We start from the raw sequence: 27,744 nt of genomic DNA, 5'->3' as shown, positions 1-27,744 counted from the left end.
AAGAAAAAAAAACTCTATGAAAAAATATAGTATGTTATTCATCTCTCCTTTATTATTTTACTATATTTTAATCCGTTTGGCTTTTATTGTTTCAATGATACCGTATCCGGTTGATCCTTTCAATGACAATGATGACAATTGAAAAAAACAAGGATAGTAAAGAATAACTATTTATTGGCTTTATATCAGTAAAATAACCAGTTAAAGTTGTTTATAATAAATACCCTGTCCAATTTTTTATGAAATAAATATTAAAATAATTAATTATATAATGTAAAGAGTAGCACTAAATTTATCTTTTTAAATTACTTTTAACATTCATATGGTATACATTATTTCTTAAAAAATAATCTTGAATCTATTTACTCTTCCCTAATGCATACATTGACACTCGTTTTAAAAAGATATATATTAAAATGTTTTAAATTACCCTTTTATATAATAAATTAATTAATGTATAGTGGAATTCTATTTTTCATCAACAGGAGGAGTAAGGTTATAAAAGTACTCATCCCAAAATCAAATCTAAAAATATAAAATATTAATTTGAGATTAAGAAAACTATTTATTTATACAATTAAGGTACGGTTTCTTTTTAATGTGCATATTTCGGTTTTCGGTTTTATTCTTTTAGTAATTTTTTAATTTAAATGATTATTTATAATAAAAATTACAAAACAAATTATATATAATAAAATTATAAAAATAATTTAATTTTGCAATTATATTTTTATTAAAATAATTTAACAATATTTTTTGTTTTAATATCTATTATAAAAATAATTTGATTATTATATTAAACACCATGGAAAGTATAATATGAAATTTAGGATTTTCTTTAAAAATTAAGAAATATAATTAATACTAGTACAAACTTGAGTGTAATTTTTGCTATGGTTATATATAACTACTATGGAATTGGGGTGGAATAATATTAAATTATACTATCAATAATATAGCCGATAAATTATCTCTTATAAGATGTTTATTATTGTATAAAATAATTATAATGCCTTTTACAACTTTTTTTATATAAAAATATAAATCATACAATAATCAAAGTATTAAAAGTAATTATTTTTTTTAAAATAGAAATATTTAAAAGATAAAAATTTTAAAGTACATATATTCAAAATAATGCTATCCCTTGATATTTATAAAGAATTAAATACAAAGGCAAATGGTGTCTTACAAGTATTTAATATTTTCTTACTTAATAGGTAGAAGGATTAGAAAAAAAAGTTTACAATTGATATGAATAGTATACTGAGATATTTCACAAATAAAAAAGATGACCTATCTTTATTTTAAAATGAAATAAATTTTAAACTTTACTTAACTACTAATTTATTAACTGGTAAACAATAGACCAGCTAATTAACTCTTTTTAAATAATTTCAAATTTAATAGTTAATAGTAATAAAGTGTGTGCCTTAATCAGTGGTTTCTTGAGAGATTTCTTAGAAATAATTTGAAATTAACAATGTTCTTATACAATAGGAAAACAGTTAAGGAATGACTTACTGAGTGGATGAAATAGAGGGATAGAAAAAACTTAATTAAGTTTTAAGTTTGATATATATATATATATATATATATATATATATATATATATATATATATATATATATATATATATATATATATATATATATATATATATATATATATATATATATATATATATATATAATGATAATTTAGATTCTATTTTTGTTTTAAGTACTCAAACTTTTTATGTTTTTTATTTGAGATTTTGTTGTGTTATTTTTTTTATTAATTTGATCATATGACTATTATCTTGTTTTTCTTATTTATATATATTTGTTAAAAAATTTAAGATTTTGTGATTAATATAAAATAATATCGTATTAAGATAAGAAGACTAGTTTTATTACTGTCATGTTTTCTTACTTTATTGTTGTCGTTATTCAACACACTTTAAATGAAATTAATAAATCTTGTTTTGTTTTATACTAATTACAAATTCATTGTTTTAACACTTGAAGGCAAATAAGTAATAAGAAGTCATGATAACAAAAGTCATACAATACGAAAAAATTAAATTAAAAAGTATTCAATTAAAAAATTAAAAAATTCGATTAAAAACTTAAAATTCAATTAGTAATATATATGTTATGTATAATTCACATTATATATATAATCCAAGTCAAACATAGTAGCTTTTCCTAAATCTTAGTGTCAATATTCCATAATCATAAAAGTTTTGTAGTATTTCATCTCTTAGAATTAGAAACATTTGGAGGTTTAATTTTTCTTTATATTTACACAAAGCTCAGTACAAATAAATATATAGATACAGAGGCAGGTGAAATGAATTTATCAGTAATGAACCAAAAGAAATATTGAACAAAATGACAGTGGGAAGTTTGCAGTTTTGTCTAAACAGAAAGGTGTGAACAGTGAAAATATTATATATTACTAAAATGACATAACAGGTGAAGGATGGAAAATAATCCCCACGGAAATGTATGCCCAGACAGACATATATGTATGTACTTAGACAACTCTAAAATAGAAAATGACACTTCACTGCAACCTTTTTCAGTGTCTTACTCCGAAACCCTAATCTCCTCCCATAATTACTGCCAATATTTCTCCAAAAATTAATACCAACTTACATTTTTTTCTTTTTCTTTGAAAAATTTACATGTGGTGCCTCTTTCCTTCTTTCCCATCCCCACCCATAGCTTGCTCCTCCCTCCATCTGCACCTTCAGTCAAAAAACAATCACACACAGATGAAATCGATCAACCAACAAAAATAACAAAATCGAACCCAAAACAAAAACCCACAGGCCTATCCAAATCTGGACATGGTAATGCTATCATATCACAAACATCATCAAATAACATCACTGTCGATCTCTTCCAGACACACAGCCAAGAAGGAGATCAGCGAAATAACAATACTTTAGTCACTTTACTTTCTCTTCTCATTTGCTAATACCACTATATGTGGTTGTGGTTTAACCTTTATATCTATTTATATTTTTGAGTTTCTGGGGGCAAGATTTATGAGGTTTGTGTTGGTTTGTGGCCGAGGCGGAGCTCTAGATCAAGCTCTTCGAGGTGGCCGGCAGCAAAAGAGGAAGAAGTTGCCGATTGTTCCACTTTGCTGGAGTAGAAAGAGGAAACAGTGGCAGTGTTGATCCCAGTCGAGGGTGCACCAGGAAAATTAAAGGAAGTTTGCATCAGAAAGTTGGTTGAAGGATAGGAGGAGATAGAGAGAAGAGTGGAGGGAGAGGGAGAAGAAGAAAGAGTATTGGTAGAGGGGGAATTAGAGAAGGGTGGTGCACTAGGGCTTGGTGGCAAGTGGTAGAGGAGGCATAACCCAGCATTTGCAACAAGGTCTTGAGGAGGGATGTTGATGTAGGGTGAAGAAGTGGGAAGAGAAGAGATGGCGGTGGAGGAAGGAGGGGGTTGGTTGAGGCGTGCACGGTCGCGGCGGTGGACGTTCATGTGGCCGCCGAGAGCTTGGGCGGAGCGGAACTCCCTTCTGCAGTATGTGCAGGTGTAGGAGCGTGGAGGCCATGTGGTTCCCATGATGTTCCTTGTGTCTTCTGCAAAAGCTCTGACCTCCCATGAGTCATCGTCGTCTTCTTGGTGGTGCAGTTGCTGGCTAGGGTTCCACATCCAAGAGGAGGGGGTGGTGGTTGTGATGTTAGGGTTTGGTTGAGGTTGTTGTTTTTTGGGGTGTTGGGATTGTGATAATTTTTGGATCTGGGTCATGGAGACTAGGCCAATCTCTGCAGCCATGGTACAGTCACTGACATTTAAGATAGATAGAAAGATAAAGAGATAGATAGAAGGGATGGGGATGAAATTTGAGCAAGATTAAAAACAAATTAATTTGGTTAAATAGGGGAATGGGGGTAATTAAACAGCTGGGTCAAGACAAAACTAAGCTTTAAAACATCAAATCGAATGTATCACCAATGTTTGAAGTAAGCAGTTGGAACATAGTGAGATTGACATTGTAGTAGTAGATTAATTTATTATTGTCCACACAACTGGTTTTTACCTTTGCTATGGACAATTTCTGTTCCTTTGGCTTCTACGCCACATAAATATCTCACGCTGTATCTCCGAATAACTTCAAATTCTTACATTTCTCAAATCAAAGGGATATTACAAACAAATTAAACTGCCACCCAAACCAATAACATTTTAAAGAAATAATAATATAACCAGTCATAATTTCTTAAGAACTTTAAAATTTGAATTATAAACCAAACTATATAAACGTTCAAAAATACTTATAAAAAAAATGCTTTTAATTAATGATACGTTACTGTCACTGTCACATTCTTTACATTGATTTTAACAACGTCATTTCAAGAATGTGAGTCTTCCAACATCAAAGTGTCGCAAATAGCTTTATTCCTTAGTCGCACATCCTCAATAAAATTCCAAACATGTATACACTAAGTGAAGCAAATAACATATAGCCATAACTACGTAATTTTGCTTTCATTACTTCGCCTTAATGATTTGATTAGGTTGAAAACTTCTAATAAATCCCACGAATTAGAACAAAAAGCCTTTGATCTTTTATCAGTCATATACAAATTAATAAATTAGTAACACATCATATTAAAAAACAACTCAATCAATAAACAAATTTATCATACTTTTAGTTACATGGTAAACCAGAAAATGTTAAGATTGCATATTGGACAACACATAGTGAAATCCCAAACAGCAACTGAGACATTCCACCCAAATCTCACAAAATATTTATATTCTGCATTCAAAAAGACGCATAAACCCAACTTTTTCATCGCTCTGACATGTATAAGATTTTGCTGATGTAGTTGTAGCTCTCTCCTTTTCAGGAGAATTTGTTAGTTTACGATCTTAACCAATCTTTTATGTAAAAGTAATCAAAATCGTCATGATTTTGAATCACATCATATTGGAGAAGATATACCTTCTGAGTGAAAACGTTAGTGTTCAGAGGTATCGGCTTTTCCCACTTCCAATATCACAGTTGGTGTTAGATCAACAACCATCACAGTCCCTTAATTCATGCTATGTATGTTCACTATATGCTGTGAAATCTGAGATATGATCTAATATTGAAAATTTTATTATTTATTATTACTTTAATAAATCTTGAATTTTATTTATTTTTACTTATGCATGCAGTGTACTGGTACTGTGTCTGCATGAAAGTTTTGCTATGCTGTGCTGTGAGACACAACGCAGAAGTCATACTTGACAGCTTTAAAATAATTAAGAAACATATTATGATGACTATGATTGGAGAATATGAAGATGAGACTAAAAAATTATTAAGTGGATACCGAACGGTTAATATTCAGCACCTTTCGGTCCATTCATTCAAGACTGTTTGGTCTAGCTACAGTAAAAATGCCAGTCAATCAGGTCAAATGGTTTTATCAAATAATAGGTCGAAATTGGGCCAATGTCTAAAGTTATTGGGCCAATAGTCCAACAGAAGATAAAATAATCAAGGATATCTGATTAAAAATATTGATAAAACTGTTTATGAGCAACTGACTGAATTTTAAGGTAATTTTGTTTATATTTTATTGGGTTCTATGAGATTAGATCATGAGAAAACTTATAAATAAAGGTCAAGAGTCAGGTACGTTCACTAAATACTCAACTAAGAACCAAGGTTCTTCAGATTCACGTCTAACTTGAGCGTCACGAATTCGAAGGCAACCGATCGGCCAAGACTGACGTGACCGAACGGCCCAAACGAAAGTCAACCGAACTATTTAGGCAGAAGAAAGACAAGCAGCTCGGACAATCCCAACTTTCGAAAAGAAGAAAGACGCGTAAAAACATATTAGTTTCTCGGTCCCGTAAATTCATACAGGTTTCTTATTTAATAAAGAAAACTGTGGATTAAAAAAATATTGATATTTAAAAGACAGAGAACTTTTTTGCTGGTTGTCTTTGTATATGGAGGAATAAAGTAAATGAATAATTTTATAAAATAACCAAAGAGCAACACTAATGCTCTCTTTTGTAGGTTCTTCCTTGTTAACACGCAACCCCAGCAGAAAAACCTCTAAGGATTAAAATCAAAAGTGCAGTAATTAACAAATTACGACACCAGACACATATGGGACAATTGATGAAGAAGTTAACATTTCCTGAAGAGAAGACATAGCTTTCTTCGCCTACGAACATACCAAGAAACAACTTCCATACGTTGTGGTGTCATTGTTTGTGTCGTCCCACTAGTCCATGCCACTAAATTCCCAGACAGACATGAAACCTTAGTTAATTTATAGTTGACTTGCACTACAACTCATGTTACGTTCATTAGTTAAATAAACAATTGCATATCCTACTTATTGAACAAGTATAATGCTACGTTTACAAGCAATGTTATATTTCTTTCACTGTCTCTGAGTCTAGTGAGTAACGAATTGTTTGAGTATTTTAAATTAAAAAAGCATGTGTCTTTATCGGATTATTAGCCTTATCGTTCGGAAGTATATTCCTCGTGGCTGGTGTCACCAATTCCCAGCTCCCATCGCTTGTTTTGCACTTCGATGAGTATGTGATATCATATTAATACTAATCCAATAAAAGACAATGATAAAGGTCGCTCAGAAAGAAGACAAAAGGAGAAGAAAAGGAACAATTCTTGGAAACTTGCATGACAACAAATCTTGCATACGTCTCTGTCAGATTAAAAACTAATGTTTCTTAAGGAATGATTTCAAACTAATGCACTCGGTTAATTAACATGCGATTTCGTCTTTAAACTCATTTTTTTTCCTCTCCAATTTATCATAATTATCGATGCTATTATTTGTTCCCGCATAGTGTTTAAGTCCAAAAGTTACCCGAAAATGAAGTAAGCCAATGTCTCCCGTTTTCTCCTAAATTTTAATTATATATCAAAAGAGAGAGAAAATTAATAATACATTTCATAACTTAATAGATAATTAGATGGAAAAAAATCTACCTTTAAAAATGGACAGTTAAAAATCTTGTAGTTAAAATAATCTTATTTTAGTTCATGCGTACTCATACTACTTTTAATTTATAACTTGAACTTGGGCACGTAATGTCAAAGCAAATTTCAGGAAAGACGGGATGTTAATGCACACAATTTGGGGGCATTAACAGAAATGAGCTTTCAAGTTGATTGGATATTGTATTGAAGCTTTGCGAGTGTATCTCCTTACATCACCTTACATTTATACAAGCAATTCTACATTTTAAAAATAACCTTCTTCCGTTCAAGTATTCAAAAATCTTTTTGATAAATTTCAAAATCTATTAAAAAAATATCTTTCACCAAATTTTAAATTCGTTAAAGTATTTTTCAAAAGCTTCAAAAAATTCTAAAATTCGTTGAAAGCTTCAAAAATTCGTTGAAAATTTTTTCTTTAACAAATTTCGAAATCTATTAAAAAAAATAATGAGATGTAAGGTTTTTCTAAATATACATGGTAGTTTTAGAATTTAAAAAAAAAAATAAAGATACAATAAGAATTGTAGAGTGATGTAAGGAGAAACACTCAAATTTTGTTTGGACCTATAATGTTTTCTTTGTTCTGCTTCGGACTTTTACTTCTGCACTCACAATATGTTTTCGTGCACACCAGCAAAACTATCGAACTAGAACACAAATTTTAAAATAATATTTCTATAATAGAATTTACAGTATATATAAATTAAATTCTGGAATAAGTTTGAGATTTTCAGAATAAAGTTTTTGAAGTAATTCTAAGTATTTTGGAGCTGTAGTTAGTAATTGTGGAAAGCAGGAAGCAATAGCCTCTGCTTAGTTTGTGGTGGGCTTTTTACCCTTTATGTCTCTTTATTGTGTAAGGGCCGGCAGTTTGAAAATTTTTCAGAAGCCCTATTTGTGAGTAAATTTGATTATAAAGCGTGTAAACGTATGTTGAACCACATTCATACTTTCTAAGTAAGAAATGCTTTAAGATTAATAGACATGTATGGTGTTAAATGAAGTGCATAATGAGTTCAGTTTCTCGAGCCTATTGAAATAACTATTTTGTAATTAAATATAAGAATACTGTTGCACGTGTGAACAGACAAACGACGTAAATAACCTACAAATTGAGAAGGTCTACCGTATGAATTATGATAATAAAACGACAATATGGTGTCATTATCACCACGTGGTCCACTGTTTAATGATGGTGTTTTGGTTTGATCGTGCTTAATACTTTTTAATAAACCACAGGCGAGATAATGATTTTTTTTAAGTGTGGCCCCTTTCTCGGAAAGAACAAGGAACACTAGATTATTAAATTATGTTGTTAACAAGTTGGCCATTAATGTGTTACAATGAAGCAGACTTTTGTTCCAAATGATGGCCCAGAATGGGCTGGATTAATAGGTTCTGCATTTGGATTTGTTTCTATAGTTCCACATATGGATCATTGCCTTTTCGCGTCACAATTAATTTTCTTTTGAATCTCTATTTTCTTTCCCATTTCGAAAAGGTTAAAATAATTAACTCTTTTATTCAACTTAATTCTATGTGAACTATGTCAAAGAACAAATCTAATTAATAGAGTTTACAAAATGTTCTCTTGTATAAGTAGTACTAATAAAGGAAAAAAAAAATCTACATTCACACAGTTTGAACTAACTATATTTTAAAAATGGTTAAATATGTATTTTATTCATTAATTTGAAGTGAAAATTGAAATTTGTTCTTTTTAACTTTAAACATAGACATAGACAGAGCGTTTGGGATATAGGGATAGACTCAATAACTTGGTCATTCTTAGCATTAAACTTAATGCAAATTGTACGTTAAATTGTAGCGTGACTAAGGGATTAACATTTTGATATATAAATTTAGACTAGTTGTTAAGGGATTAGTACTAGTATGTCATGATGTGAATGTTTGAATGAAATAATAATATATTATACAGAGTTTTATCTTCATATGATTCATGAAACTCAATTCTAACGTTTTCAATATAAATTTCTTGTTCACCAATTGTTTGATAAAATACCAAAAAGAGTTTCTTGTGTTTTTTGTTCATTTTGATGTCTAATTGAGTTATAAAAGGAAGAATTGTGATGTGTTGTACAAATGCTTTGGGAGAACCATAAACTTACTCTATATTACTTGAAACGATTTGATATACTTCCCAAAAAGTTATCATAATTAATTTCAATTTTTACTAAAAATTAAAAAATAAAAATATATTTAACCATTTGAAAAATAAATAAAAAAGTTTAATATGGTTGAATTCGATGTTAAATACGGGTGTCATTTTAATTCAGTTCAAAAAATAAAAAAGCAATTCAAAATTTTAAAAAATAATAAAATATATATTTTTTAAAATTTTGTAAATAAAATTAATCTAGAGATAGTAATTTGCATATGTAATTCGATGTTGCATATTGTTTTTTCACTTAATTCAGTTTATTGCGAAAACCGTATTAAATTTTAAAAACAGTAATTGATATATTTGAACTATAAGCAATAACATACAGTAATTCCTCCAATGAAAAGTTATGATAATCTCAATTCAATGAAATGTATATGCTAAGCTTATATATCAATGACATACCTTAGTGCTTTAAAATGAAAATACGTTTTTAATTACAATTTAAAAATTATAATTTAACAAGTGTATTTTAAAAATTAATATATAGATATATAAGGTGAAAATTAATTAAAAACAATACATTTAATTTTTGCCATTGTATTTTAGAAATAATGCTGAACTATGTTATTAATTGTTGGTAAAAAAAAATTATTACGAAGGCAAGATGAATTTTATGTTAGCTTTGCCACAGAAATATTGAATTGGTCAGCTCACACGGCTTTCTGTTCTTCTTTTCTCTATTATAACAGAACAGCATTGGATACTTATGTTAGGTATTTTTATGATGATTTATCCAAAAGAGGAAAATATCCTAGGTAGGCATGGCATTTCTATCATCCCAATAATGACCAAGACAAGAAACACATATAATAAAGGTTTAATTGCTTCCTTTGTCCCCAGTTTGGTTGAATTGTGTCAAATTCATCCTCATTTTTAAAAAAGTTTCATTGTCGTCCTCACGTGGTGTAAAAGTTTCATTGTCGTCCTCACGTGGTGTAAAAGTGTCAATTGAATCCAAACATAGAAAAAATTTGTGTCAAAGTAGTCATTTTTCCTATATCTTTGTGTCTTCCTTTCATACAATCAAGTACAGATATTCATTTTACCTTATCCAATTTAAGGCTTTTCATAGCTCTAGAGAAGTGACATATGAAAGAAAGACACAGAGATATAGGAAAAATGACTACTTTGACACAAATTTTTTCTATGTTTGGATTCAATTGACACTTTTATACCACGTGAGGACGACAATGAAACTTTTTTAAAAATGAGGATGAATTTGACACAATTCAACCAAACTGGGGACAAAGGAAGCAATTAAACCTATAATAAAATACCAACTACTGCCTATTGTTGTGTCTTTTTATATAGAAAAATTACTTCAAAGAGTTAATTAGTATATGGCATACTAATGCATTGAGCTATATATGACATATAATTAACATATTAAAAATAAGTTAATTCTTAAATATTAATAAAAAAATTAAAGCTTAGGTAAGCCCTCGGATTTAAGTGTGTTATAACGTTAAGTTAATAATACCTATTTGGCTTCCGAATTCAGATTACGAAACCGATGTTAACCTTTGCATTATATATTACATTAACGATGTTTAACTTATAGTATTGTTTAAAAAAACGACAATTTAGTGTGTGAATTGGCATCAGAGATAACAGTTGCTTTGAAAAACCCGAAAGGGATTAATTTAATAAATCGTTTGCCTTGTTAATTAAAGCCATGACCCTCAGTGTAAGTTGAGTTGTAGCCACTGTCATAATCGTCATTAATTAAATGAAAAGAAATGGTATTGTTTGCAATGAACACATCATACACGTAAGCATAAAATTACAGATACCACTTTTAAATATCGGAAAGGATCATATATTTGATGACCTTTACTTAATTAACGTACGAAAATGAATGATATTACATAAATATTACTGCTTGACTTTTCATTTACAGCAAAAAAATTAAAACGACAGAATACCGGTTAATTAATTATAATATGGTTGAAAAAATAAATTAAAACCTAAAGCATGATTGCGTTTTATCATCCATTTTCTTCCTTCAATCGTACCCTTTTGAAGATCTTTGGGTTGTGATTCTACTGGTTTGAATGCGTCACGGTTAAGCTTGTGATCACAATTAACGTTGATGGTGTTATTCAGATAGAGTATGGATATATCACAGAGCAGAAACATCGTTATCCTCAAAAAGTGTCTAAATATGATGTTGGTAAAGTGAACAATTCATGTACATATATGTATATTGGTTTGACATGAAGTTTGACAATGGCTGATATGACAAAGTAGGAAGAGGTGAGTGATGGGAGTTGGTGGCAGTGGACCTTCCAAGGATGGATTAGAATTGGAACGGTTCAATCATGATGATCATGTCAAGGGTGGTGGTGGTGGTTGTTTGATTTTCCTTCTTTTATTTCCTTAATCTCTTGTACACTTTATGACAGAGAAACAATCCTCTTCCCTCTTCCTCGTCCTCTTTTTTGCCTCCATTGTTGGAAGGTCACAATTGAGCGTGACTGCATCACAATTTAAGAAAGCCTAAATTTCAGGGAACTTGCCTTTCCTAATTCCTAATTCATATTCCTCGAGTTCACCTCTTTCTACGTTATTCATCTTTGTTTATTTTCATAAATGTTTCGGTAGGGTTTATGAGACCGAGACACTAACCTTCGATTTGTGTGTTTCGCTTATTGATGGATTGTCACTTTGGGCGGAAGGGGAGGTAACTGCAAAAGACACTCTGACGCTCAAATTAGGAACGGTTTAATAAATGGGACTATATTTTATTATCATAGGTCCCTTTTCCTCGACATTAACTTTATATTTATAGGGTTTATAGCAATTAAGCTCATTAATTCATATTTGATATGACAATAAATCCAATAATACTTGCTAACATACCCGCTAACTATTCATTAATATCATATTCTTGTGCAATATGTCCTGTCAATCAATCATAAATAACGTATATTCGCATTTAATATGGCCATTAAATGTATTAATTAGCCATTAATGATATTTACCTTTCCTTATTGGTGTACTCGACAGCCGGTCGGTCACGAGGCATAGTACAATAAACAAGTCTTGACTTTGTATTATGCAAACACCTTTTACAGATGGCTAATACCGATAAAGTAGTGAACAAAAAGTAATTTGTTTGAATTAAAAATTAATTTAATCGAACTAAATTGAATAATATTTTTTCTGTTAAATTGCACTTTATTAAAATTTATTTTCTATTTTGATTCAGACACAACTTTAAAATAGATTGGAATAGGTCAAAGGTTGAGATGGGTTGGGTTGGACTGAAAGTCAAGACAAACTTATTTAATCCAAATTCAAAATGAGTAAGGTCAAACAGATCAGGTCGAACCAAATGTTGAGAAGGTCAAACAAGACCGAAGATTGAGACAAACTAACATGAGTCAAAGTTCAAGATGATAAACTTGGGTCAAAGGTTGAAATAAGTCGTATCAAACTAAAGATTGAGATGACCTAGGTTCGGCCAAGGGTTGAGATAGGCCAAGTCGGTTAAAATGTTGAGACGATCATAGATGAAACTCGGTAGAGTAAGTCTGACCGAATATGGCCAAATTCTGCCTCGACCAAAAAATCAATCAAATTCATTCGGAAGAGTCACGGTCAAAGTTTAATTGAGTCGACCGTAATTGAAAATTAGCCAAATTCGAGTGAGTCGGCCATGGCAAGAACTCAATCATGTTTGTCTGACCAAAATTCAGCCGAATAGGCCTCCACCGAAAATTGACTGAATTCGACTAGTAAGTCACAATTGAAACTCAATTGTGTTTGTCCCGATCGAAATTTGGTCGAGTCAGCTTCAATCGAAAATCAACCAAATTTGATTGAGTAACTCCTACCAAAGATTGGTAGTGTTGTCAATAACCAAACTGAATTGTAACTTTAAAGACTCTTAAACAAGTAAAAGGTATAAAATAAAGTAGTTTTAAAGGTCAAGTTTTCTAGAACTATAGTACAATTCATTAATCTAAAAAGTTCAATTATTGGTATATAGTATAGTTAATCGATAGGTCCATATAATTCAATTAATTATGATAACTCCTAATCATTTATTTATATTTTTTTATCTAATATATTTTAAATCTAACCCATTTTACATGATCTTCGTTGCATCAAGTTATATATATATATATATATATATATATATATATATATATATATATATATATATATATATATATATATATATATATATTAAATATTAATAATTAAATTGGATAAAAAATCTATATGACAAATCTTATAAAATAATTATTGTCTTAAAACTAATTCAATCTCTCTAAATAAATTCATAAGATAAGTTTTGCACTGTTTTAAATTCATTTTATATGTAATTGATGTAAGAAAAGAAGTAAAAAAGTTTTTTCGGCTCAAAAATAAAAGTGTAAAAAAAGTAAATATTAACCACCAATATGTAAACAAAACATAGTAGACCAGGTTTCACTCACCTTCCGAAGCTACCTTATTGGCTGAAGTCAGCTTAGATCAATATAATGTTGGGTATTAGTCATACAGCACAAGCACACACAACTTAAATAGAGAAGATAAAATACTGATAATAGGCAAAAATAGAAATTTTATACTGGTGGAAGAAATTTACAGCACCTCTCTCTTTCAATACAAAACTTCTCATAATTATGAAAATACAAAAAATGAGAGAATAGGAGAGAATGAGATATATAACAAAGGGGGCAAGGGGTTTCTTTTATAGCCACCAAGCCATACCCCTTTACAAGTTCCCACCAATGTGGGACTTCATTCCTCACAATCTCCCACTTGAAGATTTTGATGAAACTAATCAAATCTTCACACCATCTTTGCCTTCTTGTTGCTTGTTCTTCTGATAAACTTCAGTAGAATCGAACTAACGTAAATATGCCAATAACCTTTGACACCTAATTCTGATTCTCCGAAACGCAATGCAACACCTGATCAATATTTTACTGCTCTCCACCTAATCCTACCACGAACATACTAACCATTCCCACTGCTTGTGCAATGTCTGGTCTTGTACGCATCATAGCAATTATAAGGCTGTCCACCACCGATGCATACGGTACTCGAGACTTTTCCATCCTCTCCACTTCACTGCTAGGACTCATACTTGAGGATAATTGATAGGAGATGGGGTAAAACTGGCTTGCACTCTCGCATGTTGAAGCGCAGCAAGACTTTCAGTAAGTTTTACTTCTGAGAAAGCCAAATCTTCCTATCTTTTTCTATCTCGGTGAATTTGCATCCCTAAAATCTTGTTTGTAGGTCCCAAGTCCTTCATATCAAATTCCCTAGCCAATTGTTCCTTCAATTCTTGGACTCGAACTTTGTTGGAGCCTACCACCAACATATCATCCACGTACAACAGCAAAATGATGAAATCATTATCCTCAAACATCTTGTAGTACGTACAATGGTCTGAACTTAATTTGTTGTATTTGAGGCTAATAATGAAGGAATCAAATCTCTTATACCAACACCTTGGCGCCTACTTTAAACCGCATAGAGATTTGTTCAACCTGTAAACCAAGTTTTCTTGTTCTTCAAAGCCTTCTGGTTGGAGCATCATTTCATTCCTGCTTAACAATAACCTTGTGAGCGGTGGAACTCACAAGCAATACCCCTTCACATTGTTAGCATAGCCCAAACACTTCATTCTTTCCTAGTTTCAAGCCCTACTCGTGCTTTGGTTTTCTTAAACTAGTAATAACAACACATTTGACTTCCTCTTGATGTAATACACCCACAAACTCCTGGAATAAACTTTGCTCCTCCTAGGAATAACTCTGGTGATTCCCTTACATCATAATGAACCAAGTCTTCTTGTGTTTTCTTTTTTGGCAGTCAAACTTGCAAACTTCGATCTATGTTGTTGGCTTATCACACAGTGCTCGCATAAAGGTAAAACAACCTTCTTAAGCCCGAGTACAGATTACGTTCCGCCTTGCAAACTTCACTTTGGCATATGTCCAAGTACGATGTCACGTCAACATCGTTTCTTCTTGACTTGTCAATGCAACCATTGCATTAGCTTTCTGCAACGTATCTCCCATAAGCACATGTCATGATCTTCTGAGCTTTTATGACTTACCAGATTTCCACTCTTTCTCACAAGAATATTCTTGTGTGGAGAGACTTCACCTCATATAATTTTATGAGGGGATCCCAAATCTCCCTTGCAATTTCTTTCCACTTCTACTCTGTCATTTCTACGGGTTTTCCTTCAATTACAGCTATGCAATTGTCCTTTCTCAAAATTGCCTTTATCTTCAATTTCCACAACGAGAAATTGTTCCCGTTGAACCTCTCTATCTTGTATTTTGTTGTCATAATTTCTAAAATATCGGCTTATGCACTTCTCACTATGAATAGTATTGTCTACTGGAACAACACAGGTAAACCGTGAAGTAACACACCAAGAAGTTCCCAGGAAAGTGATTCAAGGGTCTGAATTACTGAGTATTGTCACAGTTTCCACAACCAAACAAACGCAAAGAATTCTCCCTGCTTCACACAATGACTAATGCTTTGTTTAGATATATATTGACATCAAATTTAGCACAGATGTTAGAAGTAGACTTTAAGCCTAACTCAACCCATAAAACTAGTTTGTAGGGTGAGGTTTGCACCTACTTATAAACTATGAATTGACCTTATCTTTAATCAATAATGGGTGGTCCAATAATGGCCCGATAGCGGAACAATATGTCCAATAAACAACAAATATCGCTAGGATAGACTCTAACCATGACTCTGATACCATGTTAGAAGTAGATTTTAAGTCTAACTCAACCCACAAAACCAGTTTGTAGAGTAAAGTTTGTACCATAAACTATGAATTGGCCTTATCTCTAGTCGATGTGAGACTTCCAACACACCCCCTCACGTTGAGGTATATACATCTTGAGCGTGAGATTACACATTTTTAATAGTCCTTGACTCGAAACAACATGTATTGTGATTTCTATGAAAAGTTTTTATTTTAGGAGTTGGTGTATGTTTTAAAAGGGTTAGAGCAAATGATAAAATTATTTATTAATTTTTTCTTGATAAAAGAAAAAACAAATGATAATAATATTGTAAAATTAGAATAACCCATATAATATTAAACACCAATCTTTCACAAATAAAATATTTTTTTTATCACGATTATTTATTTTTACTTTGTTTTTTATAGTTTTAATTTCTTTTGTGATATTAAGAATAAATAAATAGTTGAGGTTTACAGAGCGCTTAAAAAAGAAATAGACCGAGCGAACACAAACAGAAGTCTACCAGCAAGCCTTATCATAACGCTAATCAGCTTATGCATGCAGTTTTTGATTGCTTGTCAAATATGCCAAAGTAAAAAGCTGAGGCAATTTCTTCTTTTTTTTTTTATTGTTCAGTTATAGTTTATAATTGTTATTTCGAAATCCTTAATTAAAACATAAACAACTATATATCCCTTATTTATTTTGAAATTTAAATTTACAACATCAAACATCCAACCAGATAATTTCTCTTTCAATCCATCTCCTTTTGTCGTGTTTATTTTTAGCAACAATTAGGAAGCACGAAGTCTCTGAGAAGTACCAAAATTGCACGCATGCTTTTGAATGTTCACCTAGGCAATAATTATTAGTTACATCTTAATCAAGATAAAACTATGATTACATTTAGACAGTCCAACGTCCAGTGACTGTATGTAACAAGGATATGTTTCGCTAAACGACATAATTTGTTTTTTGAACAATCAATTTAATTAATCAAGTGTTTTTATGAGATTACATATTATTTATAAATTCGTATAGTTATAATAGTTGTTTTTATCTAATTTGTAGATTCTGCCTTTCTACCTTAAGTAAATTATTATAGAAGGATCATTGGGAAGAATGGGTAAAAAAAATTCCCCTGTATTTTTTGGTGTAATCACGTTAAAACATAAGAAAATGTGGAAGAACAGTTTGAACAATTCCGATGGATGTATATGGATTGGTTGATACTGAAATTTCTTCGTTGGTAAATTGTCGTTTCAGGAAATGTAAACGGCAATTATGTGAAAGATAGAATCACTTCTGACAACAATGAGAAGGAAAGCTGGAAAACTGATTCCAAGGAAACCCTTTTAAATCTACTTTCTATATTTCATGTCCTAAGCCTTTTGGCCAATTATTACTGATTTACCGTACTTAATATATTGTTTAATAATTTATTTATTTTTATAAACAAACTTTCTTATAACTAGCTTATGTGATAGTTTTTTTATATTTTAACAACCTTGCTTTTACAAAATACGATGCTTAACTCATTTAATGATACCTTATAGCTATTATATTTTGCTAAATTAATATTTAATTATAATAAATTTATTATTTTTAAGCTGCCAAGAGGTAAAATATAAATAAAAAATTATATATGAGTAAAATTTTATAGTAACTTTTATTAATTATTGACTTTATATATAAGTAAAATGTGAGTAGTGGGTAAATATGGGTATATAGATATTTAAGTAACACGTTGAAGTGACAACCACAGCACAGCACACCCACTTGCATCATTCCACACTCTTTCTTAATAATTAATTAGTAATTAATAATTGTAATTAGAATTTTGTGGTGGAGTGAGTAACTTTGGTGGCCGCGGTTCAAGTTTCCAAGTAAACCCAATCAATCTAACCCGGTCAACTTAAATTACATAAACCGTGGTTCATGTCAAGTCAACCTCCCAAAGACAAGATCCCTAAATTCATGCAAAACTGTTCTCAGCTAACCCCATCCACACATTCTATTCATCTGATATTTTTCTTTCTATTTTTCTCTGCAATTTTTTTACTACTTTTAAATCATTGAGAAAGTAAAGACTCACGGAAATCAAAACTTTTTCTTTTGGTTTTAACTTTCTCTTCAACACAAAAGTGATTTGCCACCAAAGTTAAATAATTTTATTTTTAAATAAAGTTAGTTTTTATTTTAATTATAATAATAAAAAAATAATATAATAATAATAATTAAAATATTTTTGTAATCTATCAAATTTGTTACATCATTCATTAACTCACATAAACTTTCTTCTTAATTTTTTTAATCATCATTTTTTTTAATTCAAACAACTCAGTATTCACATCATTTTTCTCACAAATCAATTTTCTTCAATTCATCTTCAAATCCAAACACAATCTTAATCTTTGTCTTGTGATGTTAAAAAAGTTTAACTTTGAATAATTTATTTATATTTATATTATTGGTAAAAATCTAAATGTGAAGACAATTCTCCCTTTAAATCTAAAAAAGTTAAATATCTTATAAAAAACAAATTTATAAATTTATTATGTTTTGGTTTTAAATTAGAAGTTGTATCAATCTTTTTGTGATTGGACTTATATTTATAATTTTGTTCTTAGAAGATGTATCGATTTATCAACTTTGCGTGAAAAAAGAGAAAAAATAAATAAAACAAATTTGATATTTACATTTTAAAATTGTACAAATAAACAATATAACACTAATATCATATGGGATTTATTTTTTCTCATTACCATTACATAATAGTAATATTAAATCCACGAATCTTATATTTGAGATAAATACTCGAATACCATAGTATATATATAGATATATAAAGTGAAATGTCGGCATGCATTTTCTTTGACTACGCATATGACAAATTCGGATTTAATTTTCAATTTAAGTTTTGTGATAAGATAGATATGTGTCTCTGACTAATTAGCCACTTTTTTTAGATATCATACTTGTATTGTTTCAAGGTTTGACATTTGTGATTATAATAATGTGCCATCTTGTTTCATGGTGAAAAAGGTAAAATATATTGAGTTTAAACACTTGATGTATTGAAATTTCAACAACGAATGTAGGCGTTGTGGTAGTTGTGTATAGAGATGAGTATACTATACTAAAGTATAGTTAACTATATTTTTAATAAACTTAAAAAACTATAGTTGTGTAAATAGATTCAAGATTTTTTAAGTATTGTCGTGATTTGTGAACCAGAAATATTTTGTCCTTCTATTAATTTTTTTATAACCCTTTTGAATTAACTTTTGCGTAATTTAAAAATATTTTTCACTTATTTTTTATTGACTCCTTATAAAATGTTGAGATGTTTTTAATAATATAACATTATTTTAAAAAATATTTTGTTTTCTTGATGGTATTCTCTACGTTACATAAAAAAAAGTTAATTTTTTAAGATAAGATATAAAATTATTTTCATTTTTTTAACAAATAAATATATGTGTTAGTGTTAACTTAAAATGCTTATAAATTTCGTTTAATATAATTGGTTAAGCCAATTCTAACACATGTAAAAAGATATTTAAAAAATAAAAATAAAAGCGTAAAAGTATTTTAATATTTTTTAGAAAATAAATATTTGTGTTATTGTTAGAATAGCATTTATTTAGATTACATTAATAAATTTTGTTTACTGTGGAACATTAATAGAGTTAGTTTTGTCAACTTTATCACGACACTAAATATTAATTTTTGTATTTATATTTATTTTAGTTATCATAGGCTCAGTCAACACTTATATATATTATTGGATTCGTGAGTTTTTGTAACAATGAATAAGAGTCATAGAATATTTTTAATTTAAAGACCTATATTTAAAGATAATAAATTTCGAGTCATAATTTTCTTTTCTCAATTTTTATATAAATTTTTTCATACCCATCTCATGTACCCACTCTAATCATCTTCACTTACACATATCTTTCATTCACAATTTTCTCTTAATTGTTTGCATTTCATTTTGTTAAAAAGGAAGGTGTTTGTACAAGATTTTTTTTTAAGTATATCATTAGCATCGTACAAACCGACACATGATACTAAAAATATATCATATTGTTGATACTAAATTAAATAAATTTTAAAATAAAAGGACATTAACGGCAACTTGACTGATGTTAAATTGTTTTGATTAAAAAATTAATTTAACAATTAATGGTAAATTAACATAAGTTAAGCATCAATGTTAAACCTACTGGGGTATAATTTGATTTTTACTTATTAGCACGGGTCAAAAAATGACACTAAATGTATACTTTTTTGGATGGTATTCTATGAGATGAAAATCTTTTACCGAAAACTATACCAATGTTGTTGTGAATATTAGAAAATTATCACCAAAAATAGTAGAAAGCATATATATTAAAAATGATAAATCTTTGACAACATGATTTGTTATTATATTGGAATAACACTTGACCAGTTTAAAATTAAAAATGATGTATATAATATGTAAAATGTGGATGACTGACCGATATTTAATTTTATACAAATGAACATTTTATGATATATTTTGAAGTAAGAAATTTAGGTGAGATAAAGACCATGATAAATGTTACTGCTGTAATTTTCGTTTTATAGTACTTTATAATGCATGATACCATCCAAAAAGTACCTAATATATCTTACGAGTATGAAATGGAATTAAGATAATTGAATTCAATGGATAAACATTTAACATAAGAATAAAAATGTAGTTATTAAAATTTAAGGGCAATTTTCATCACGTCTTGTAATTCATTCCCTTTGCAATTTTCTTAAAATAAGAACATTAGAAATTCATTTTGATAGTGTGGTGGATCGAGTTTAAGAGCATTTCAAGTGGAGTTTCTCAAACTGTCACCGATTATGTTTGATTGAAGGGTTATATTAGAATGCAATTATTGATAAATCGCGCAGAATATTTTGCTTTGTTTAGTATAATGTTGAGAATTTATAAGAAAGTAAAATATAACTTAAAGTTGAATATCAATTATTTTAAGATTTTTTGATAGAAAATGGTATCAATCCAACACAAATCTCGTTTGTATTATGTTTTACAGTGAACCTCTTTCTCAATAAACTAACACACAATCATATTTTTATTAATAACACACAATCATATTTTTATTAATAACACACAATCATATTTTTATTAAAGTCGCATCCACGACTATGATGTTGCATGAGTCCCTGCAGAGAAGTGAATTATTCGACCTTTGATTAATGTTTTCATTAGGTTTGTTGGTCCAAGGATTGAAGACGAGGCAAAGTTGTTGTTGTTAGATGGGCGGACAAATGAAATATAACACCAGTGTTGTCCATGTCTAGTGACTTACAATTATGGTTTCATTCTTCTTTTATAAATCAGAAGGTCCTAACGTGGTTATCGCTTTGTTAATTTTAATTAGAACGAAGTTGTTCCCAAATTCCAGCTTGAGAACTCACACAGCAAGCTTGGGATTGAATACTTGGGTAAGGGGTATCTATCTATCTATCTACCCAAATCTATTAGTTGAAGAATTATTTGTAATTAAAGTTGAGAACACTAATTTATCCAATAATGAATTTAGGATCGCGTACCACGCACGCTCCGGGAAATGGAGTGACGATCACTTGCAACCTATTCTTCCCACGCCACCATCGTCCTTTCGAATAAGGAAGATTGAATTTGTCACCCAATAATTAGTATTATTTTACGTCCATTCCTTGAACTTTTTGTTGTCCAAACAAATGACTGCGTTTTAGGTCTCTGTCTCCTCTCTCTTCCTTCACTTGCTTCCTCTTCTTCTTCTTCCTCTCTTCCTTTTCTTTCCCTGCACTCCATCCTCCCTTCATTCTCTTTCTCTTCTCTATTTATCAATTCTTCTACAAGCTACCTCTCCCTCCTTCCTTCTCATCGTCTTTGTCCTCTTTTTCGTTATCTTATTTCTTTACATAACACCTCTTTTCCTTAAAAAAACCATAAACAAAAGCAAGTGAAAAAGAACACACGCTCCTAGTATTACTATTTATTATTATCGACACCCCAAAAGGGTAAACTACCATTTTTTATTTTTGTTTGTTTTCTTTCAACAAAAATTCAATACCTCTCTCTTCCTTTCATGCGTCTATGTCTATGGCTGGTTTGGATTTAGGCACGGCTTCGCGCTTCGTTCAAAGTCTCCAAAGACCAGACTTTAACCAACAACACCACCAGCACGAACCTCAGGAAGACGACAGACAGTCAGACCCTTTTTCGACCGAAGATGGGGCGCAACAAGCCAGCCCCGGCGACGTGGTCGGGCGGCGGCCGCGAGGGAGGCCGGCGGGATCGAAGAACAAGCCGAAGCCGCCGGTGATCATCACCAGGGAGAGCGCCAACACGCTCCGCGCGCACATCCTCGAGGTGGGCAGCGGCTGCGACGTGTTCGACAGCGTCGCCAGTTACGCGCGGCGGCGGCAACGCGGGATCTGTATTTTGAGCGGCAGCGGCACCGTGACGAATGTAACCCTGCGGCAGCCGGCGGCGTCGGGGGCGGTGGTGACTCTTCACGGGAGGTTCGAAATACTGTCGCTGACGGGATCGTTCCTTCCTCCGCCGGCGCCACCGGGAGCAACAAGTCTGAGCGTATACCTGGCCGGAGGACAGGGGCAGGTGGTGGGTGGGAGTGTGGTGGGAGAGTTGACCGCGGCGGGACCGGTGATCGTGATCGCAGCGTCGTTCACCAACGTGGCTTATGAACGGTTACCGTTAGAAGAAGAAGAGGAACAGGTTCAGATATCCGGTGGTGCCGGTGTGGGAAATAATAGTAATAATATTATTAACAATAACCCTTTTCCCGATCCTTCTTCGGGACTCCCTTTCTTCAGTTTGCCCATGAATGTTCAGTTCCCGGTGGATGGTTGGGCGGGAAACTCAGGTTCACGTTCACCATTTTGATCGCTCCAAAACGGAGTCGTTTTCAACCTTTGTTACTGTCTCTTACATCTTACTCTAATGTGAGATTAATTGATTTATCATTAGATGTTGCCTATCGATGATGATGTGTTGTTCAATTCAGGTCAGCCATTTCATGTACTTCACACAAATTTATATATGCTGTGTTACAGTTGCTGTTTTTTTTCCTGCTACGAAGGACGTGTGTTGTTGTAGTTGTTATATTTTTTTAGTGTAACCGGTTTTCCATTTTATCTCTGAGATCCTTCTCTTTTGTGGAGCCATGTATATGATATATGACTGATATATAATGTCTTGATTAGTTGTTCCGTTTTTTTCTTCTTTTAATTTGAGGGATTCAGATTTGAAACAACCATATGCACTTGCTAGCCTCCTGTTTCATACCATAACATTAATTGTATGTATTAGTTAGGATTTTATGAAAATTAGGGTCTAGTTATAACAAGATCTAATGATATATAAAAAGCTTAAATTTGAATTATCGTGGCTAGAAATCACAAATTCATATAACTATTATGCATGCAAACATATCCCCTGTCATTTTTGTGTGACTATAATAGTCAAAATTGGTTTCCTTCAATTAATCTTATAAAGTAATTTCAACGTGACTTCCTTTGACTAACTTATAGATTACAAGAACTTTCAATTATTAAACCTTAATGTTATTATATAGGTTTAGAGAAGATACATAATGAGCTTAAAAAAATATATTGATTTATTTTTATTTATACCCGAAGTTTGAGTTGCTTTTGGTTCCTTATTTCCTCTAAGGAATTAGTTGAACCTGCAAAATGTATCAACCTTAATTTCGCATCCAGATTATAGTATGGAAGATGTGATCAACAGCAGCTTCTGCTGGCTTCTGATAACTAATAAACTACTTGTGGTAAAACATGAATTTGAATTCTTTGTAAAGATTTTAGTGTTATGATATGTTAAGTCTTTAAAATGCAGTTATATAAACTAATTTTAATGTTTTGAAACATATTAAAAATTATTTTAATATATTAATAAATATCAATGTATTTTAAAGACTCAACATAGAATAAATAACACTTAAAAACTCAACCGATAATCTGGGATTCGTAAAACATTTCACTCACTAACTTAAAAACTTGGGCAATCAATCTTATGGTGATGAAATCAAATTCTAGTAAAAAAGCTCCATAAACACACTGGTGTGAGGGATGGTGATTACAACATATTAATTTTGGTTAATTCATATTTGATTAAAGATAATCTTAAATGGTTAGGAAGGGGTAGGCATATGCTATAGTTATGAAGATATTGTCATTGATTGCATTATAAGCCCTTTTTCCCGGCCGGAATCACTCTGATCTTACCATATATGACCTTTATTTATTGAGTAGCTTGAAGGGGTTAATTAGAAGTCGGACCTAATTAAGTATATATTTATCCATAGATCTGCAAATCATTAATGGTTGTTGGATAAGGTGGCTAGGTTTTCGGCGCTGAAGACATAAATAATTCAAAGTATGTGTTGTGTGAATTATTTCCATGGGGATGGTCTCCCTTGAAATCACTGGATACCATGTGGAAAAATTCGTTAGACCCAATTTGCAATTAAAGAAATTCAAGTGTTCAATGAAGAAATTTGTCTTCCACGTTGATATTATTTATCAAACACCCATACAACAATCATTATTGTCATTATCGTCCCCTTTCACTTCAAAGAAAGAAACGAGAAGAGAAAAGGACAGAATTATGAGAAGAAAAAAAAAGTCTAAAATCCTAATTCAAAAACAGTTTTGCATATATATAATTCATAGTAAATAAGTTTTAATTATTTATAAAAATATCACCATGTAACTTTTTTTTCGCTGTTTTTCACTAAGACTTAAAACGTGTAACTTTGAAAGACTAATTCTACTATACTAATTTTGGAAAAATTATGACTCTTGAAATATTCCAATTTTGGGGCGTTTAGTGTTCAATTTTTACTACGGAATTCAACTCCATCCAGTTGCGGCCACTTCCAATTAGGTTCTGAAAAACATAAGCAATTTGCAATGCAGACATTTGACTGTACCTCCATCTTGACTTTAAGCAAAGTCATTGACTTTAAGCATCCAATTAAGCTAGCATACGATCTGGAATTCTTAAAAGTCAAACTTTTCTTATTTTTCAGAGCGTGTTATATTATTTATCCAGAAATAAAAATCATACATAATAACTTAGAATTTTTCAATCTATATACAAATATTATCTATACATAAAAGAAAATACATTTCAAATTACATAGCCCTTGCAATTATGAATTAAATCCATGTCAGAAACCTAACATTATTTCTGGTCTAAAGTATATGTGTTCCCCATCTTTTTTATTCCTGGATAAAGTGTGACTCCATCTTTAATTTTTCAGAGTGTGAGATCAATCACATTGATGGATATATATTTTAAGATTTTAAAGTTATTTCAGTGGCGGCTATTCGGACTTGTATTTTTCTTTTAAATAAATTATATTAAATAGCATAAGTATCCAGAAATAATCGAACCAAAACTATAATGGCCTTATCTTGAGAGAACATGTTCCAATTTTATGAAAATCTTAATTATAATACAATGATAAAGCTTAACGACGAATCCAAGAATACACATAAGAGGTATACGACACCTGAAGGGTAGTTGGGAAGAAAGATTCCTGTTTCCTGTCAATTAACATAAACAAATTGGTGCAAGTGTGGTTAATTATTAACTAACAAAATATTTAATAAGGTTTAGATGAAGGAATCAGGTTGACTGAGTCGTAATACAATATAATATTTCATCCAAATGTTCATACCCATTTGTTTCTAAGCTGTCAACTTCTTTTATATATTTCCATAAAATAATACTTTATAGCAGTTGAATTTTATATTACTTATGTGTTTGAAATTTAATTATATATATAGTAATTAAACATAGCCACGTTTTTAGTATTGTTGATATAAAAATGGTGTTGTGGCATAGTGGCCAAAATGATAATGATGTCAAAGTACTGCTAAGTAGCTTTGAGAGTCTTTTATTCAAACGTCAAATTAAAAAGGCTTTGAGTCTAATGTTAAATTTAAGCTATGATGAACATTTGTAGCAACAAGAGTGATGTGTGAGTAAATGTAATTGCATTCATGTCTTAGTTTAGGTCATTTGCATGCATAATTGCATTCATTGAAGGATTTAGTCATGGATTATCTTTGTTTCGGATCATACATTGGCATTTTGTGTTTTTATTGTAGATTGATGATTTGCCAAAATCACAATTTGGGAATAATTGATGTACAAGATACCAAGATGAAACCAGAGAGTTCAACAACCAAGCTGTTAACAGTCTCACAACCTGTGGAGTTACATGTGGATGTTGCTTCTAAATGGAGTTGCAAAACAGAAAGTTCAACAACTGTGCTGTGAAAGTTCCCACAATCTGTGGAGTAATCTGTGGATTCACTTAAGAAAACAGAATTAAAGCAGAGAAGAACACAGGCAGAGTGGGGAGTTTTCCATGGGCTGTGAAAGTTTCTAGGAGCAGTTATTGATCTCTTCTATGACTGATTTAAAGAGATTAAATTAAAGGAAAATTGGAGGAAGTTAGGGAAAAGGAAAACCACTCTCCTAAAAAGGAGGAATTTGTGGAAATGATGGGAGAGAAATGAAAACACGTGGAAGGGGGAGACAAAAAGGGTATTCACGCACAACAAAGGGGTTCTTCTTCTTCGTCTTCTTCTTGGAGCTTTGGGCTGCAACTTTTTGCGGAACTTTTTGCTTTTTGATTTTTCTTTTCCATTATGCATAACTAAATTTCCTTTTTTTAGTGGATTGATGTAGTGCTTTGGATTATATTTTCTAAACCTTTTTCAATTGATGTTAAGTTCATTTTAATTATCCCAGTGTTCTATTTATGTTTTAATGTCTATTCTATGAGCAGTTTCACAGTTGGGAGATTGGGAATTGCTTGCGTTTATAAATAGAACATATTAGATGCTGTCACAATTGGGAAATTGGGCAGAACTAGTTAGTTTGAATTGAGATATGATTGTTCTTCATGATCTTGTTGAATTTGTAATTGGCCTAAGGGATTGGGGATTCAAATTTAAGGGATACGTTTGCTTACTAAGGGATTAGGGGTAAATAAGCTCTAAATAAACTCAAGTGGATAATTATAATTTACACATCGATTGAAAATGGGAGGAAATTATATGAAAAGGTATGAAATCAATTCTCTAACATTGTTTATATCATTTGAATTTCCATCACTTGTTTATGTTCATCATTTTACTGGATAAATTTCATCACTCAAAATTAAGTAAGTTAGTAAACTGGTACTCAACTCATTCAATCCCAGAGGACGATATTTTGTTACTACAATTACGATTGGTACACTTGCCAAACGTTCATCAAAGAGCTTGAAACTTCAATATATGTTATAATGTTTTTGTATCGATGTTGAGTTTATTTACATGTTTATAATATCCACAAAAACATTGTTGTAATAAGTAGATGCTAAATAATAATATAATAACCCAAGGTTTTAGGAAGATCGATTGTAAAAAAAAAAAGTTATTTTACAAAAATTTTGTGGTTCTTGATACTGCTGATTTGTTTATGTGATTCGTTAATAAATAGTTTAGGGTGTTGCTCCCTCCACCATCACACCTTTCTCTCTCCACCTCCCTTTTACTATTTTGCCCCTCAGTAAAATTTTATTTTTAGGGTTATTATTTTTTAATTTTATCCATTCACAACTTATTTCACTAATAACCTATTCTAGTCCCGTACATGAGTAAAATACTTTTTTTTTCATTTTAACATTATATTTCTTCCTCTCTTTCTTTCGTCATTGTGAGATACTACAAGTTGTAAAGGTTGGTGGTGAT

The 27,744-nt window shown here is 30.9% G+C and overlaps 2 protein-coding genes across 2 annotated transcripts; one reads left to right on the top strand and one right to left on the bottom strand.

The window, feature by feature from the left end:
* Positions 1-2,350: 2,350 nt before the first annotated feature.
* Positions 2,351-3,918, bottom strand: LOC108335512 (probable transcriptional regulator RABBIT EARS). Its single transcript, XM_017571536.2, has one exon. The coding sequence runs from the start codon at positions 3,777-3,779 to the stop codon at positions 3,036-3,038; it is 744 nt and encodes a 247-aa protein (XP_017427025.1). The 5' UTR covers positions 3,780-3,918; the 3' UTR covers positions 2,351-3,035.
* A 17,674-nt stretch (positions 3,919-21,592) lies between these two features.
* On the top strand, positions 21,593-23,106 carry LOC108335480 (AT-hook motif nuclear-localized protein 23). Its single transcript, XM_017571501.2, has one exon. It carries the CDS (start codon positions 22,046-22,048, stop codon positions 22,853-22,855), a length of 810 nt encoding a protein of 269 aa, XP_017426990.1. The 5' UTR covers positions 21,593-22,045; the 3' UTR covers positions 22,856-23,106.
* The last annotated feature ends 4,638 nt before the right edge of the window (positions 23,107-27,744 follow it).

Source organism: Vigna angularis, chromosome 10 (genome assembly GCF_016808095.1).
Source record: "Vigna angularis cultivar LongXiaoDou No.4 chromosome 10, ASM1680809v1, whole genome shotgun sequence".
Classification (NCBI taxonomy): Eukaryota; Viridiplantae; Streptophyta; class Magnoliopsida; order Fabales; family Fabaceae; genus Vigna; species Vigna angularis.
Note: the sequence above shows the minus strand (reverse complement) of the source record. Positions and strands in the feature narration are given on the sequence as shown.